The 18,015-nt window shown below is 32.8% G+C and overlaps 1 protein-coding gene across 1 annotated transcript in view; it reads right to left on the bottom strand.

The window, feature by feature from the left end:
• The window catches only part of LOC127715066 (zonadhesin-like), a 131,544-nt gene that overhangs the window by 70,406 nt on the left and 43,123 nt on the right, over positions 1–18,015 (bottom strand). Inside the window, exons 12-17 of the mRNA XM_052221082.1 lie at positions 17,534–17,641; positions 17,062–17,163; positions 14,172–14,279; positions 9,924–10,025; positions 8,815–8,922; positions 2,048–2,149 (exon numbers count right to left, since the gene is read on the bottom strand). Of these exons, the coding sequence (XP_052077042.1) occupies positions 2,048–2,149; positions 8,815–8,922; positions 9,924–10,025; positions 14,172–14,279; positions 17,062–17,163; positions 17,534–17,641 (630 nt within the window). The remainder of the gene's footprint in view (positions 1–2,047; positions 2,150–8,814; positions 8,923–9,923; positions 10,026–14,171; positions 14,280–17,061; positions 17,164–17,533; positions 17,642–18,015) is intronic.

Here is an 18,015-nt window from a genome sequence, read left to right as displayed (position 1 = left end):
TATCACAAAGGGAAAGCTGGAATTGAGTTTGGGTGTAATTGCCCAAAACGTTAAGGAATAAGGGGCCAAAAATAAGCATTCTTCTAGTTTCCAGACAATAACTTGTGTTCAAGTGTATGGATCTCTCTGAAATTGTACTGCAACTTATCATACCACAAAGGGAAGGCTGGGGTTGATTTTGGGGGTAATTGCCTCAAAATTTTAGGAATTAGGGGCCAAAAAGGGGCAAAAATCAAGCATTTTTCTAGTTTCAGGACAATACTGTAAATTCAGAAATTATTGCGATTTTTTTATTATTGCGATAAATGCGACATGGTAATAATCGCAATAATTTAAACTCGCATTTTGAAATTTTTTGTATGAATTAAAAATGATTTTTCTCAATATCGCAAAAGTTTAAATCGCATTTTAGTCTAAAATGACAAAATCGCAATAATAAACGGACGCAATAATTTCTGAATTTACAGTAACTTGTTTGTAAGTGTATGGATCTTTATGAAATTGTACTACAAGGTTCCATATCACAAAGGAAAAGCTGGGTTTGAGTTTGGGGTAATTGCCTTAAACGTTTAGGAATTTGGGGCCAAAAAGGGGCCAAAAAAACAAGCATTTTTCCAGTTTCCAGACAATAACTTGTGTTCAAGTGTATGGATCTCTCTGAAATTGTACTGCAAGGTACCATACCACAAAGGGAGGTTGGGATTGAGTTTGGTGGTTGATGAATCATAAGGGGGTTCAAAAAATTTGGGGGAGGGATTTTTTTTTCCCTTTTTTTCTTTAAAATTTTCCATTTTAAATTGATTATTTCTGATTTATATATAAAAGCAAATAATAATGATATGGTTTGAATAGGTAAATTAAATTTTTTTTTAAGTTCTTAGACCACATTCATTCTGTGTCAGAAACTTATGATGTGTCATATATTTAATCACAATCCAAATTCAGTCCTGTATCAAGCTTGAATGTTGTGTCCATACTTGCCCCAACTGTTCAGGGTTCGACCTCTGCGGTCATATCAAGCTGTGCCCAGCGGAGCATTTTATTCTCATTGTTGAATATTGCCTATAATTGCTTACATCTACTTCATTTGAACTTGGGTGGATAGTTGTCTCATTGGCAATCATACCACATCTCCTTATTTTTATATTCATACATATAAAGTTGATAGGTAAAAAAAACACCTGTGTACTAGACCAACACATGAATTAGAGTTTTAAAATGATTATAAAAATAAGAAGATGTGATATGATTGATTGTTTGCTAAAAACATCAAATCAAACCCTAATTACTACATTGTAATGGAATAGCAAGAAGTATGTTGATAAGCAGGCCTGATATTTACAAAATTATTCAGAAAGGTTTATAATAATAAAACCTAAAATTGGTTCCAAAATTTTTTTGTGAGAGATAAATAAAATCAAGTATATTTTCAAGATTGCTGAATGGTTTTTTCATTTCAAAACAAGTACTGTAAATTCGAAAATTATTGCGAGGTTTTTATTACTGCGATTAATGCAACTGGGTGAGTATTACAATAATGAGAACTCGCATTCTGATATCTGATACATATGGCTGTATGCAGATTTTCCTAAAATCGCAATAATTAATCTTGCATTTTTGTCCATTCTTCAAAAATCGCAATAATAAATGCACGCAATAATTTCTGAATTTACAGTATACTCTTTAACTTACAAATGAAAATCATCTTTCAAAAGTGTCAAATCCAATGAAAATAACATATTTACCAATTAAACTAATCTGATTTCAATATTTTCAGTGAACAGCCCATCTAAAATCCAACAAGACATCAAAAGAAAAGTCTAATTTGATATCAACTAAAATGCCACAAATAATTTCAATGGTGAAAGTTAGGCTGGTTTAACCCTTTTTCATCTTAGTTGTGTTTGGCTGCTGATGGCTGAAATGACCTGTAAACTTCAGTTCTGAGAAAACAAATTATAGAAAAAAAAATCACTTAGCATGAAAATATTAAGGTTTTATCTAATTGTAAAACAAAGTTAAAAAATAAATGATTTATAAAACTTACTTTCACATTTAATGTATCCATTTCCATGAAATCCATCATTACATTGGCATGTGTCTTTATAGCAGTAAGCATTCTCTTCACACTTTCTACCATTACATAGAGCTGAAAACAATAAAAAAAGGAGAGTGTCTGAGGATACATATGACCCCGCTTTAGGTTTGCAATTTTCCAAGTGAAAAAGGGGCATAACTCTAGAACAATTAATGACTTGCTGTCAAAATTTGAACTGTCTGCCAGTTGTATGAGTTTTATAAAATTTGGATGAGGAAAACATACGTTAGAGTGTAAAAACAAAAATGGGACGGACAGAAACGGAAAGATGGACAGAAGGTCAAGGGTAACACTTAATGCCCCCATTGCCTACAGCGGGGGCATAAAAACATTCATTCTTAAACTACCATTTAAACAATTTTGAGAAGGTAACATATTATTGTTGAGTTATTCTAAATGTTACATCAGTGCCGAATTTATTCACATTTGTCTTTATAAACTGTTTAAAACTGGAGTAATGATTTAAAATATAGTAACTTAAGGAAATTGTTCAGATGTTGAGACTTTGATCCCATAACTTCAAATTCAAAAAGGTTTTAGAGGGTTTTTTTGCAGCATCAGGAACTGTCCACTCCATTTGATAGACAAATTGATATATAAAGGTAAATACATGTGTGAGGTCCATTTTCTCTGAACTAGTATACATTTTTGTTTAGGGGCCAGCTAAAGCCCGCACCCGGGTGCGAGATTTTCTCGCTGTGTTGAAGACCCATTGGTGGCTATGAGCTGTTTTATGCTCTTTGGTTGGGTTGTTGTCTCTTTGACACATTCCTAGTTTCCATTCTCAATTTTACATTTAAAAGCTTCAGCTGTTTATTCAAATTCTACGGAAAAAAATAACGACAAATAATATTATACACATAATAAGTAGTTAATATTGTACTTATATGTAATATAAGTACTGTTTATACAAACAGCCTTTCCAGCTTACACTTAATAATTAATGTGATAATAAAGATGCTGACATTCTGGATACATTTAATTAACATACACAGACCACTTGTTATATCTTGAGGTTAATTTCCCTGGCATTTGACACTTTGAAGTTACAACTGGAATCTCACTAGGAGGCACTATAATCTTTTCTTAATCAGATACATGTCATAAATAATCACTGTTGGTGAGGAAATGCAGATTATGATACCAGATCTTATAAAAATTAATTACACAACAATTAGTATACTATCTGAAGGTCAGTGAGGTCAGTCTCCTCCCACTGTATAATTGATGTACCCTATCTGTGTGTAAGGCCATATGCATGGTCTTTGTATAATCAGTTGCTTGGTTCATAGCAGTCTTGACTAGTTGATATAGTTTTACAGTGCTATTATTTAATTTGTCTCTCTTCTAAGATTTTGGTTTGTTGTCCTCATAACATACCCCACCTATGCAGAATAATTATTAAGTAGTTTCATAATTTAAAGATAGCTAAGATAAAAGAAATTAAAGGGCCCTAGCTGCCATAATGAGCGAAGTAATTTTAATATTTTTTTATTTTCTTTTTTATTCTGACAATCACATAGAATAGTATATTTTGTATAATTATGCTGAATACTACTAGTCTTTGCATCAAGTGTATAATATGGAGATTTTAGATACATTTTACAGACGTTTTCTTCATATCACCTACTTTCTAGTATATAAGACTTCAATAGGTCATAAAAGGTTACTTACCAAATTTAAACAGATCCAAGATTTCTTTTCTTACAATTTGAGACCCAAATAATGCAATGTTTTATATAAATTTTTAATTTTTTTTTCTCCCCCTTAACTTGAATGAGTTCTGGTTTATAGTATAAATTTTAAACTCCAGATCTTTTTAATTTCACCTAACTACATCCTTATATCAGATTTCTAATGATTCTAAATGGATAAACAGTAACTTTGTTTGTTTTACATATAAATTTATATATATTTATAGTTCAACATAAATACAGCATTTGATATCGCCTAATACTGACACCTTTCTTCATTTCTTTATTTGCATATCTAAACACTGAGGAATGGAGACAGATTGCACCTCCTGTATGCACATTAGGTTCATCAGATTTTCAATCAAAGACATTAGACACTATCAAGTTCTTCATTTTACCTAAGATGTGGCACAGCTGGAATTATATGTCAATGGGAAGAACAATTATTTTCAGACCTTATTATTTAACTTTACTTTGGTTCAACTGGAGCTCAGTCCTACCTATATATTCTCATGAACATTTGCAGTATGCTAACCACAGTATCACCAGTTGGATAATCTTTAACAATATTTCATCTTTCATCTGTGGTTTAATTAGGACAATCAGCAACTAGTCTCACATTTATCAAGTTCAGAATTCCTCATGTGTAAACAGGATTACAACAGACATGACTACCATATTTTGATACTAGAGCCTCTGTATTTCGACATGGACCCAAGAGTATGTTCATATTTGTTATCTGTGTGGACATTATTTCTCCAACTATTCAAACAGAGCATGTAGGATACACGGTTTTAGCATTTGACTACAAGGCAGCACTACAGCCTCATCAGTGCCGAACGAGTCCAGAAGTATTTATTTTCAAACCAATTGTAAACTTACTTGGGAAATTGCTATTTCAAGCATACTTGAATCCGTAGAATCTGACAACTTACACTTTTTAAATAGACTACTTTGCATTTAAAATATGGCAAACCCAAGAACCAAGGAACCGTACAGTTTGTCTATTACTTTAAATATATTATAGAGATTCTATTATGTTTTAGACAGGCATTTTTACATCTTTTAACAATAGCAGAGACAGTATGTACATAGGTATTATAATTATTGCTCTATACACAGTGGAGATTTACTGTTGAAACCTAATATGTTAAAGAGATTTATATTTGGGAATACAGTGATGTTTACCGTAGAGTATAGATGCATTTCAAAATTTTTATATTTACACACCCAATGTTCACATTGGAGACAGCAGTATATACAAACAGTCAATACCACCCCAGAATCTAACAGTTCTTTATAGCTGTGTACACATGGTGTACTTTGAACTTTAGACAAACACACCAAAAGAATTATTAAATATATAATTGCATATACATGTATTCAATGATGAGAGCTTCAGGCATTCAAAAGAATTATTTATTAACTGCATAACTGAACAATGGTATTTTCTTCAAAATCTTTTTAGGAAAATTTATCATATTTGAATACTAAATATAGTTTTATAGCATTAACATGCCTGTATTTCAGTACCAGTTATGTTAGACCTTAATTGGCTAATCTACTAGCACATGGGCTATCCCCCATACAGACCTAGCACACTAACAGCTACAGATGAGACGCCAAGTCTCACCCCCTTGTGGAGACCCCTCGCTCCACATTCCCAAACTGGCATATTGTTGTACAGGCAGTTTCTTGCTCTCTGAATTACAATACTGAATGCATCTTTCATGATGTTCAAATCTATATGAATCAATCTAGTGTAGCTCTCAGTTCAAAAACTTTGATATTGAATACCATTTTTTATAGCATTCTCATCTCATTGAAATACTGATAATAATTTTTATTGCATTCTCATCATTGAATTATTGAATATCATATTTTACCTTTCTCAACATTGAATTACTGATAATAATTTTTATAGCATTCTCATCATTGGATTACTGATATTCATTTTTATAGTAATCTCATCATTGGATAAATGAATATCTTTTTATAGCATTCTCATGTTAGAACTTTGAATATTGCATATCATTTTTAAAGTATTATCATGTGACCATTTGGTCAAAATACTAGGACGCTGGTCCTCTGATAGTTACTGCAGGTATATAAGAGTGTCATCTTCTTCAATTAAGTATGCACAAGATTTGTTAGGAAAATATTAATCTAAAGCATTATAATGTTTTGATACTGACTACTTTTAGTTACATAATTGTAAATTAGGATGTAGATCTACACATATATACATCATGTACGTACATATATTTTCATTGTAATTTTATTTTTTTTTTTCTCATGACTTTATTGAAGGTGAATAAATCTTAATCCTAAATCCTTGGGGGCACTCAGCTGTTTCCATCTGAGTTTTTGGACCTTGATGGAATTTTATCACTGGTTATTTCTAAAATTTCATTCATCCCCAAGCATTTCGGGGACAAATTTTATCAAATTTATTCCAGCGCCAGTTTGATAGACCCCTGCTACTCTACTAGCACATGGGCTATCCCCATGCAGACCTTGCACACCCCGGCTGCAGATGAGACGCCAAGTCTCATCACCTAAGTGGAGAACCCTCGCTTCACATTCCCCGGCTGGCGTATTGTCGGGCAGGCAGGTTCTTCCTCACACTGGAGGTTGCAAGCTGACTTGCTCAGGCAGGAACTCAAAATTGTCTTGTATGCTGAGTGTTTCCCTAGGGCCAAAACCAGATTGATTAATTGTTTTTTATAATAAAATTATTATTCATTCTAAAATATCTTTCTGCTTTAAGCCAGTATGATTTTGCTAAGACTATGTTTTTGGTTTACACACAGATACCCCTTATGTTACATTTGGTATTGTTTTTCTGAGCTGGTATTTGCTCAATTACATGGATGAGATCTGGACTTTAATAATTGAGATTTGCTCTATTAGGAGAGTTTTACTTTAATTAAGTGTGGGTTGTCAGGACTTGCTCATCAATACACACAAAACATAATTCTACCTGAAAAATTACATCTGTTAAAATATAGGTTGATGGGATCATAAACATTTCATTTTATCAATGGAAGGCTTGCATATTGATACCTTGATCTTTGGAAACGGTAAATAAAAATATGTCTCAAGAAATTTAGTAAGCCTGCCTCTGGTGACTTGGAATGTTTTGATCACTGACACTAGAGTCATAAACAAGGAGTATTTGCAGACCACTCTAACAACTTCACAAGAATTCAAGACAACCTCATACTAAAAAGTACAGAAACAATATTTCACTTTATGAGACTATAAATATACAACATTAGACTGGAGAAAAAATAAAAATATGAGACTACAGAAAAGAATTACAATATGAGACAACAGAATACACATTTGGTTGTTTGTATAAATATTGTACTTATATGTAATATAAGTACTGTTTATACAAACAGCCTTTCCAGCTTACACTTAATAATTAATGTGATAATAAAGATGCTGACATTCTGGATACATTTAATTAACATACACAGACCACTTGTTATATCTTGAGGTTAATTTCCCTGGCATTTGACACTTTGAAGTTACAACTGGAATCTCACTAGGAGGCACTATAATCTTTTCTTAATCAGATACATGTCATAAATAATCACTGTTGGTGAGGAAATGCAGATTATGATACCAGATCTTATAAAAATTAATTACACAACAATTAGTATACTATCTGAAGGTCAGTGAGGTCAGTCTCCTCCCACTGTATAATTGATGTACCCTATCTGTGTGTAAGGCCATATGCATGGTCTTTGTATAATCAGTTGCTTGGTTCATAGCAGTCTTGACTAGTTGATATAGTTTTACAGTGCTATTATTTAATTTACCGCCCACCATCCACCTTCCTAACACCTTCAATAATGTTTCATGACAAGGGAAACATCACAGCTTTTACTAGTGATATATATTTTATTTTATTAATTTGAATTCCTTGATGGAATTTTATCACTGGTTATTTCTAAAATTTCATTCATCCCCAAGCATTTCGGGGACAAATTTTATCAAATTTATTCCAGCGCCAGTTTGATAGACCCCTGCTACTCTACTAGCACATGGGCTATCCCCATGCAGACCTTGCACACCCCGGCTGCAGATGAGACGCCAAGTCTCATCACCTAAGTGGAGAACCCTCGCTTCACATTCCCCGGCTGGCGTATTGTCGGGCAGGCAGGTTCTTCCTCACACTGGAGGTTGCAAGCTGACTTGCTCAGGCAGGAACTCAAAATTGTCTTGTATGCTGAGTGTTTCCCTAGGGCCAAAACCAGATTGATTAATTGTTTTTTATAATAAAATTATTATTCATTCTAAAATATCTTTCTGCTTTAAGCCAGTATGATTTTGCTAAGACTATGTTTTTGGTTTACACACAGATACCCCTTATGTTACATTTGGTATTGTTTTTCTGAGCTGGTATTTGCTCAATTACATGGATGAGATCTGGACTTTAATAATTGAGATTTGCTCTATTAGGAGAGTTTTACTTTAATTAAGTGTGGGTTGTCAGGACTTGCTCATCAATACACACAAAACATAATTCTACCTGAAAAATTACATCTGTTAAAATATAGGTTGATGGGATCATAAACATTTCATTTTATCAATGGAAGGCTTGCATATTGATACCTTGATCTTTGGAAACGGTAAATAAAAATATGTCTCAAGAAATTTAGTAAGCCTGCCTCTGGTGACTTGGAATGTTTTGATCACTGACACTAGAGTCATAAACAAGGAGTATTTGCAGACCACTCTAACAACTTCACAAGAATTCAAGACAACCTCATACTAAAAAGTACAGAAACAATATTTCACTTTATGAGACTATAAATATACAACATTAGACTGGAGAAAAAATAAAAATATGAGACTACAGAAAAGAATTACAATATGAGACAACAGAATACACATTTGGTTGTTTGTATAAATCAACAGAATAATCTGTAATTATGCTCCAATATAACGTAACCACCTGCTCAGAATCAAGGACGACAAGTACAATGGTAAAGAAAAGCCAAAACTTACAATCACATTTGACATAGCCATCTCCATAGTAACCAGGTTTACATGTACATTGGTAGTTCATACAGATGGCTTTAGGTGCACAGTGTTTACCATTACATACATCCACAGCTACAAATAATGAGACAACCAAGTTTACAGATCTAAAACTCCCCATCAATGAAAAGATCCTTTCCCCCCAAAAAAAACAAAAATAAAATGAATTGAAAAAATGTATTGCCCCATTTCTGAATCCTTAGATAAAATATTCAAAGTTTTACAGCAGATTCCATTGAGTGTGTAGCCAAAGGTAATATCTTTGGGTAGCTTGCTTGTTAGCTGAACCGTGAAGTCATTATTGGGTGAGGTATACTACCCTCCTTTCGAAGAAGCATAGTCCAACAGACAGATCGATTGGTTTTCTGTCGGACTAGTCTATTCTAATAGTAGGGTAGTTTACCTAACCTAACAATGACTTCACGGTTCAGCTAACAAGCAAGCTAACCAAAGATATTACCTTTGGCTACACACTCAATGGAATCTGCTGTAATGAGAGTAATATATTATCCAGAAATGAAAGACATCTGATTAGAAAGGAGGGACATATTCTAGTGAAATACAAATTGAATTGAATTAAAAGTAGAACTTTGGGCTTCACTGCATAACTAATTAATTTTTTTAATTTAAAGGGCATATTACATATGAAAAGTTGGTGGTGAATGAGTAAAATGAGACTGAATACTTTATGAGAGTCATTTACACTTTAATTGTATTGTCATAAACCTTTAAATCAGAATTCTGTCCAAGCATCTTAGAAAATGGGGTGGTGATATAGAACCAGATTACATAGCTTAAAAAATCATTTCTATAATTATTTCTATTTCATTTAGTTTTTTACTTTACACTTCAAAAGTAAATGTCCACATGATATCAAACTTAAATGTAGAAATCTTGAAATCTGAAATTAAAGATTGTAAAAATACAATGAATCAAATTTAAACAAAAGAAAATATGGTTTTAATAGAAAGTATACTTGAAGAAATCCATAATAGACACATACATCTAAGTTGAATTCAAACCAGTACATATATTTTTCATTGTAATTGGGTTGAATTGGCCATTGTTATACTTACTTTCACATTTGACTAATGGGTTGCCATGGTAACCATATTTACATGTACATTTTCCTTGGTCACAGATAGCATTCTTTGTACATTTCTTACCATTACACAGGGCTGGGGAAACAAAAATAATATTGATAATTAACGAATGCATCTTAAACAAAGCAATGTATATCAAACATTAATACTATACCTTCAAACTTTTAGTTAACAAGAGGCTCTCAAGAGCCTGAATCGCTCACCTGTATTTCAGAGGAGAAGATTTTTAAATGTTAGCAAACTTGATGAACAAATTGTGTAAAATTGTCTTTAAAGGGCAATAACTCCTTAAGGGGTCAATTGACAATTTTGGTCATATTAACTTTTTTGTAGATCTTACTTTGCTGAACATTATTGCTGCTTACAGTTTATATATATCTATAATGATATTCAAAATAATAACAAAAAACTGCAAAATTTTTTAAAACTACCAATTGGGTGGCAGCAACCCAACAATGGGTTGTTCAATTCGTCTGATAATTTTAAGGCCGATAGATCTTGACCAATTAAACAATTTTACCCCATGTCACATTTGCTCTAAAAGATTTAGTTTTTGAGATATAAGCCAAAAACTGCATTTGACCCTTATGTTCTATTTTTAGCTATGGGGGCCATGTTTGTCGATGGATACAAACTTCGGATACAATTTATAAATAAGATACCCTAAGGAACATTTAGTTAAAGTTTGAAGGTAATTGGCCCAGAAGTTTCAGAGGAGAAGATTTTTAAATGTTACCAAACTTGATGAACAAATTGTGTAAAATTGTCTTTAAAGGGCAATAACTCTTTAAGGGGTCAATTGACAATTATGGTCATAGTAACTTTTTTGTAGATCTTACTTTGCTGAACATTATTGCTGCTTACAGTTTATATATATCTATAATAATATTCAAAATAATAACAAAATACTGCAAAATTTTGTTAAAACTACCAATTCGGTGGCAGCAACCAAACAATGAGTTGTTCGATATGTCTGAAAATTTCAGGGCCAATAGATCTTGACCAATTAAACAATTTTACCCCGTCACATTTGCTCTAAAAGATTTAGTTTTTGAGATATAAGCCAAAAACTGCATTTGACCCTTATGTTCTATTTTTAGCTATGGCGGCTATGTTTGTCGATGGATACAAACTTCGGTTACAATTTATAAACAAGATACCCTCAGGAACATTTAGGTAAAGTTTGAAGGTAATTGGCCCAGTAGTTTCAGAGGAGAAGATTTTTAAATGTTACCAAACTTGATGAACAAATTGTGTAAAATTGTCTTTAAAGGGCAATAACTCCTTAAGGGGCCAATTGACAATTGTGGTCAGATTAACTTTTTTGTAGATCTTACTTTGCTGAACATTATTGCTGCTTACAGTTTATATATATCTATATAATAATATTCAAAATAATAACAAAAAACTGCAAAATTTTGTTAAAACTACCAATTCGGTGGCAGCAACCCAACAATGGGTTGTTCGATTCGTCTTTAAATTTCAGAGCTGATAGATCTTGACCAATTAAACAAATTTACCCTATGTCAGATTTGCTCTAAAAGCTTTAGTTTTTGAGATATAAGCCAAAAACTGCATTTGACCCCTATGTTCTATTTTTAGCCATGGTGGCCATGTTTGTCAATGGATCAAAACTTCGGATACAATTTATAAACTAGATACCCTCAGGAACATTTATTTACAGTTTGAAGGTATTTGGCCCAGTAGTTTCAGAGGAGAAGATTTTTGAAATAGTTTACAACGACAGACGATGACGGACGCCAAGTGATGGCATAAGCTCATATGGGGCCCTTCGGGCCCCAGTGAGCTAAAAATGCAGAAACTGTTTCACAACTGAGTATATTTATTTAAGACAAGAGGCTCTCAAGAGCATGAATCACTCACCTTTAATTTTTTGCTTAAATCTTTCATCAATGATTATTTTTGCTTTTCAATATATAAAATGAGTGGCTTAAAAATGCCATTTAAATGTTCTTTGTAACTGTCATATTTTCTTCAAAAGCAAAAAAATGCATTTTACCCCTATGTTCCATTTTAGCCATAGTGGCTATGCTTCTTGACGTAAAAGGAAATATAATACAAAATTTATACTAGATACTCTGAAACTCATTCAGCCCAAGTTTGGCTGAAAGTGATTCAGCCGTTTCAAAGAAGAAAATTTCAGGGTTGATAGAACTTGACCTAATGAACATTTTTACCCCATGTCAGATTTGCTCTAAATGCTTTATTTTTTGAGATATAAGCCAAAAACTGCATTTTACCCCTATGTTCTATTTTTAGCCATGGTGGCTATGTTTTTTGACAAAACAGAAAATAAACAAAAACTTTATTCTAGATACCCAAAGGATCGTTCAGCTTAAGTTTGGTTGGAATTGGTTCAGTAGTTTCAGAGGAGAAGATGTTTGAAATAGTTTACACCGGACGGATGACGATGACGGACGACGACGGATGCCAAGTGATGGCAAAAGCTCACATTTCCTTTGGAAAGGTGAGCTAAAAATAGTGTTGTCAACTGTTAATCGGTTAACCAGCTAACCATTGGAAGGACCGAATATCGAATATCAAAAAAGTTAACTGGTTAACTGGACTTTTTTTTAAATTTTAATAGATTTGATATAAACATGATAAATGTGTATTGAAATCATTAATAAATTTTGTTGAATTTTAAAATGATTGTTGGATACTTAATTTGACAATTCAATTGTCAAGTATATTTATTGATTGCTATTGTTAACCTTGAAAACATTCCAATTTAAAAAATCAATTAGCACATAGACATTTTGTCTTTCCTCTCTGGGCAAGATCTAAAGTAAATATAATTAGCATAATTGTATTTTGAACAGTTGATTAAACTTTACGATTTACTTCATGATCTTATTTTATATCAAATATTGCCACGACCTACATGCAAATATGCCATCTCCATTGCCCAAGGCTTTGTCATACATTAAACCAAATGCTGACTCAAAAAGGGTAAAAAACAAATCATGTGAAGGGAATTAATGTATACTAGGTGGTAAGGGTAACACGCTTAATCATCTCAAATTGAAATACTCCACAAAATTGTCTGAGACACCAGAAAAAAAAAAACAATCATCAGTTTCAGACTTTGTCAATTCGACAGGATCAAGAAGAGTTTCATCTTCTCAATCTGAATTTATTACAAATGTTATAGTAGATAGGTATAGAGGAGGGTTGAGGTCTCACAAAACACGTTTAACCCCGCTGCATTTTTGCGCCTGTCCCAAGTCAGGAGCCTTTGGCCTTTGTTAGTCTTGTATGTTTTTTAATTTTAGTTCATTTATATGTTTTGGAGTTTAGTGTGATGTCCATTTTCATTGAACTAGTACACATTTTTGTTTAGGGGCCAGCTGAAGCCTGCCTCCGGGTGCGGGATTTTCTCGAGGTGTTGAAGATCCATTGGTGGCCTTGGGCTGGTTTATGCTCTTTGGTCAGGTTGTTGTCTCTTTGACACATTCCCTATTTCCATTCTCAATTTTATTGTAGTATTGGATTATCAAAAGTAAAACCTCACCATGATTGCTCAAAGCCAAGCATTATAATACACGAATAAACTTCAATTTATCGTATCATAAAACCGTGCATTTGTAGAATAATGTAGATAAAGTCTTTACAACTTCAACTTAACTATACCGGTTAATGGGTTAATCAGTCAATAGATTATCAGGTTAACTGTTTAATCAGTTGAAAGATTATCCGGTTAACTGGTTAATCAGTCGAAGGATAATCTGAGTAATCGGTTAGGCAAAACACTAAAGAAAAGACGTCTTATTTTTCCATATGCCACTGACCATTTATTTTATCTATAATAAATGTGAAGAAATATTCATAAGTGGAAAGTCTTACAACATGTCACTTTAAGTAATGAAATCTAATGTGTAGAAAAGAATATGGAATCCTGATATGTCCTCAGTAAACAAGTCTTCTTATGTCTACATACAATATATAGAACAGGTTACTAATGTCTTAATATTTATGTTGAAAGTATTTATGTATATTACATGCTTAGGCTAATAATAGCAATTTTAACTTAATTGTAACATTATTTTGTTCAACTCTGATGCTCGTCCAAGTTTTAATAAAAATCAGAGCTTTAATGAAAAGTAGCTTTATTTCTTGGTTAACTCTTGCACATCCATTCAATATACCTTTATTTCAATCTAATATATAAAAGTCCTAGATAGTAGCTTTTCAACTTACGTCTGCACACAATGTATGGATCTCCATAGTAACCAGGTCTGCACTGACATTCTCCATTCCGACAATATGCATTTGCTGCACAGCTGTGTCCATTACACTGCCCATCAACTGTAAACAAAGCCAGCGATCACATTATTTTATTTTTCATCAGCTTTAGCTAAGATTTAAATAAAAAACTGCTCAATTGTGGTTGAAATGCTGTACAAAATGTCAATCATGTATCCTTCTTAACCACTGTTACCTACGATGAATTGCTATAGCACCATATGACTTTGGAACATTTAATTGGTGCTGCAATTTGAAATTATGTTTGTGATATTTGACTTATAGATTTTTTTTCATTATAATATAAATTACTGTTGTACATACTTTGTCTACCAATCAATACAAAGATATATTTTGTGGCTAATTTGACATAAAACAAATAATTATTTTTCTTAGCATTTGGTTTATTTGGTGCGTTCTATCACTAGCATAGATATAGCTACTGCAGTAATTAAAGAACAGTTGGGTTTAACTTATTTACTTTATCAGTATTGTAAGCCTTCATACACCTTATCACTATTTGTCCGCCATTACTGGACAAAACATAGGTGCCCATCAAATTTTGATGTCACAAAGGCAAAGTGAATGTGTATGATGTTAAAGTTCAAGAGTGGCATAATCTCAAGTCAAATATTACAGATTCATAAATAGCGATAAGGTCTATTGAATGAATTATACAAAACAATATAATAACAGAGATGCAGTTAATCGTCGGACCTGTCGGCCCGAGGGGGCAGAATTTGAGCAGGTCAGGCAAATGGGGCTTTTGTGCAAGACCGAGTGATCGGCAGGTGTTTTGATAGCCTGGGTCCGGCAAAAGTTAAATATCTGACAGTCCTGAATAACTTTTATCAAGAAAATCCTTTATTATCTTATCAAATCCTTCTTTACTTTCAGAAATAATCCGGTAAACATTTCTGTTCCCGTCTCAGTCGCTTAATCTGGGGAACCAGTTCATATACCGGATTTTTTTTCATATCTTCTCCAGTAAAAATATTTAGTATATTACTATTGTTTCCGGTAGCATGGTTGAATGGCCAATTAAATTTACAGAAGGGGTCTAAACCCAGTATAAAACGAACTAATCTTTTTTTAATTTTATACGAATCCAACTTTGAATTTGAGCAAGATGAACAAACAAATGACTACTTAATTTCAAAATATGCTTTTAAAGAAGATTTATATTAGTTGTAATGTTTTATGAAGTATATTATACATGTTATAAAAATGAAAGAATTCAGTTGAACGTTAGTAATATCCTAAAAATTAAGGCAAGAATGACGATATACACTTAAGCAGCAGTCACTGTAAAGACATCCTATCTTGTTTGTTTTAACTGTATAAAAAGCTGATAAAAAAAATTAGTAAACTAGAGGCTCTAAAGAGCCTGTGTCGCTCACCTTGGTCTATGTGCATATTAAACAAAGGACACAGATGGATTCATGACAAAATTGTGTTTTGGTGATGGTGATGTGTTTGTAGATCTTACTTTACTGAACATTCTTGCTCCTTACTATTATCTCTATCTATAATGAACTTGGCCCAGTAGTTACAGTGGAAAATATTTTGTAAAAATTTACAAAAATTTACAAAATTTATGAAAATTGTAAAAAATTGATAATAAAGGGCAATAACTCCTTAAGGGGTCAATTGACAATTTTGGTCTTGTTGACTTATTTGTAGATCTTACTTTGCTGTACATTATTGCTGTTTACAGTTTATCTCTATCTATAATAATATTCAAGATAATAACCAAAAGCTGCAAAATTTTCTTAAAATTACCAATTCAGGGGCAGCAATGTGTTGCCTGATTGGTCTGAAAATTTCAGGGCATATAGATCTTGACCTAATGAAAAATTTTTTTCCGTCAGATTTGCTCTAAATGCTTTGGTTTCAGAGATATGAGCCAAAAATTGCATTTTACCCTATGTACTATTTTTTAGCCATGTCGGCCATCTTGGTTCGCGGGCAGGGTCATCGGACACATTTTTTAAACTAGATACCCTAATGATGATTGTGGACAAGTTTGGTTAAATTTGTCTTAGTAGTTTCAGAGGAGAAGATTTTTGTAAAAGATTACAAAAATTTACGAAAAATGGTTAAAAATTGACTATAAAGGACAATAACTCCTGTAGGGGTCAACTGACCATTTTGGTCAAGTTGAATTATTTGTAGATCTTACTTTGCTGAACATTATTGCTGTTTACAGTTTATCTCTATCTATAATAATATTCAAGATAATAACCAATAACGGCAAAATTTCCTTAAAATTACCGATTCAGAGGCAGCAACCCAACAACGGGTTGTCGGATTCATCTGAAAATTTCAGGGCAGATAGATCTTGACCTGATAAACAATTTAACCTCCACGTCAGATTTGCTCTAAATGCTTTGGTTTCAGAGATATAAGCCAAAATCTACATTTTACCCCTATGTTCTATTTTTAGCCATGGCGGCCATCTTGGTTGGTTGGCCGGGTCATCGGACACATTTTTTAAACTAGATACCCCAATAATGATTGTGGCCAAGTTTGGTTTAATTTGGCCAAGCAGTTTCAGAGGAGAAGATTTTTGTAAAAGTTAACGATGACGGACGACGACAGACGACGGACGCCAAGTGATGAGAAAAGCTAAAAATGTAGGTCTGGCAAAAAGTTGATAGGTCTGTCAAAACTGTCTACCTTGCAGGCCCCAAGGTCTGACAGGGAAAAAAAGTTATCTACATCTCTGTAATAACAATATGTTTTCAAATATATCTATGTATTATGAAGCAAATAATTTCACAATAGGTAAGGTTATTTTCAGAGTTTTTTCACTGTGATATAATGAATGGCCTGAATAACTTACTTTCACAATTAAAATAACCATTTCCATGGTAACCTTCTTTGCATAAACAACTGCCATAGATACAAACAGCATTACCAACACATCTTTTTCCACCACATAATTCTAAAATAGACAAAAAATTGAAGAAAAATATATATTTAATTAAGGAACAACAAATTTTTCAGTTATTTTCAGTGTGGTTTTGCTGTAAGGATGTAGAGAAACCTTACAGTGAATCTTTTATAATTCTTCTAAGCACGATGAAAAGGGCAGGTTTAGATTTAAAAAGTTAAACTGCAATGTTTACGGTTCTGTAAGGAATCTTGTATGTCAATGATTTTTGTCTCTTCCAAGATGTCAGATATTTGTTTGTTTTTATTATATTTATTCCTATTTACCCTTATATTCTGTACAGCCTTAAAAATAATAGGCCGGTAAACACATATTTTACACCCTTAAGAGTCTTATCCACTGTAGTCAGGTTAAAACATACCTGTACATTCTGTTGCTCCCTGTCCATAGTAACCAGATTTACACATACACTGATCATTTATACAGTGAGCATACTTAGCACAAAGTCTTCCACCACAGGTCTGTATCTCTAAAATCATAAAATTTGAACATGGTTTAAAAATACCTTTTTATCTATACTAGTTCGATATTCAAAAAGAAATGTATTTAGTATATAATCACTGAACATCTTTAAATATTCAACACTTCATCACCTTAGATGTCTCAGAAATCAGAAATAATCTGAATAAATATTTTTTAAACCAAGCACTTCACCTGTCTAGAAGAGTGCCCATCAACAGATGACCCTTCGTCTAGTTTGTAACTTAGATATTAAAGATCCTGTTTTTTTTATGTTGGATTGAAAATTGCAAAAAAAAAAAAAAAACAAGAATGTGTCCATAGTACACGGATGCCCAACTCCACTATCATTTTCTATGTTCAGTGGACCGTGAAATTGGGGTC

Source organism: Mytilus californianus, unplaced genomic scaffold (genome assembly GCF_021869535.1).
Source record: "Mytilus californianus isolate M0D057914Y unplaced genomic scaffold, xbMytCali1.0.p SCAF_9, whole genome shotgun sequence".
Classification (NCBI taxonomy): domain Eukaryota; kingdom Metazoa; phylum Mollusca; class Bivalvia; order Mytilida; family Mytilidae; genus Mytilus; species Mytilus californianus.
Note: the sequence above shows the minus strand (reverse complement) of the source record. Positions and strands in the feature narration are given on the sequence as shown.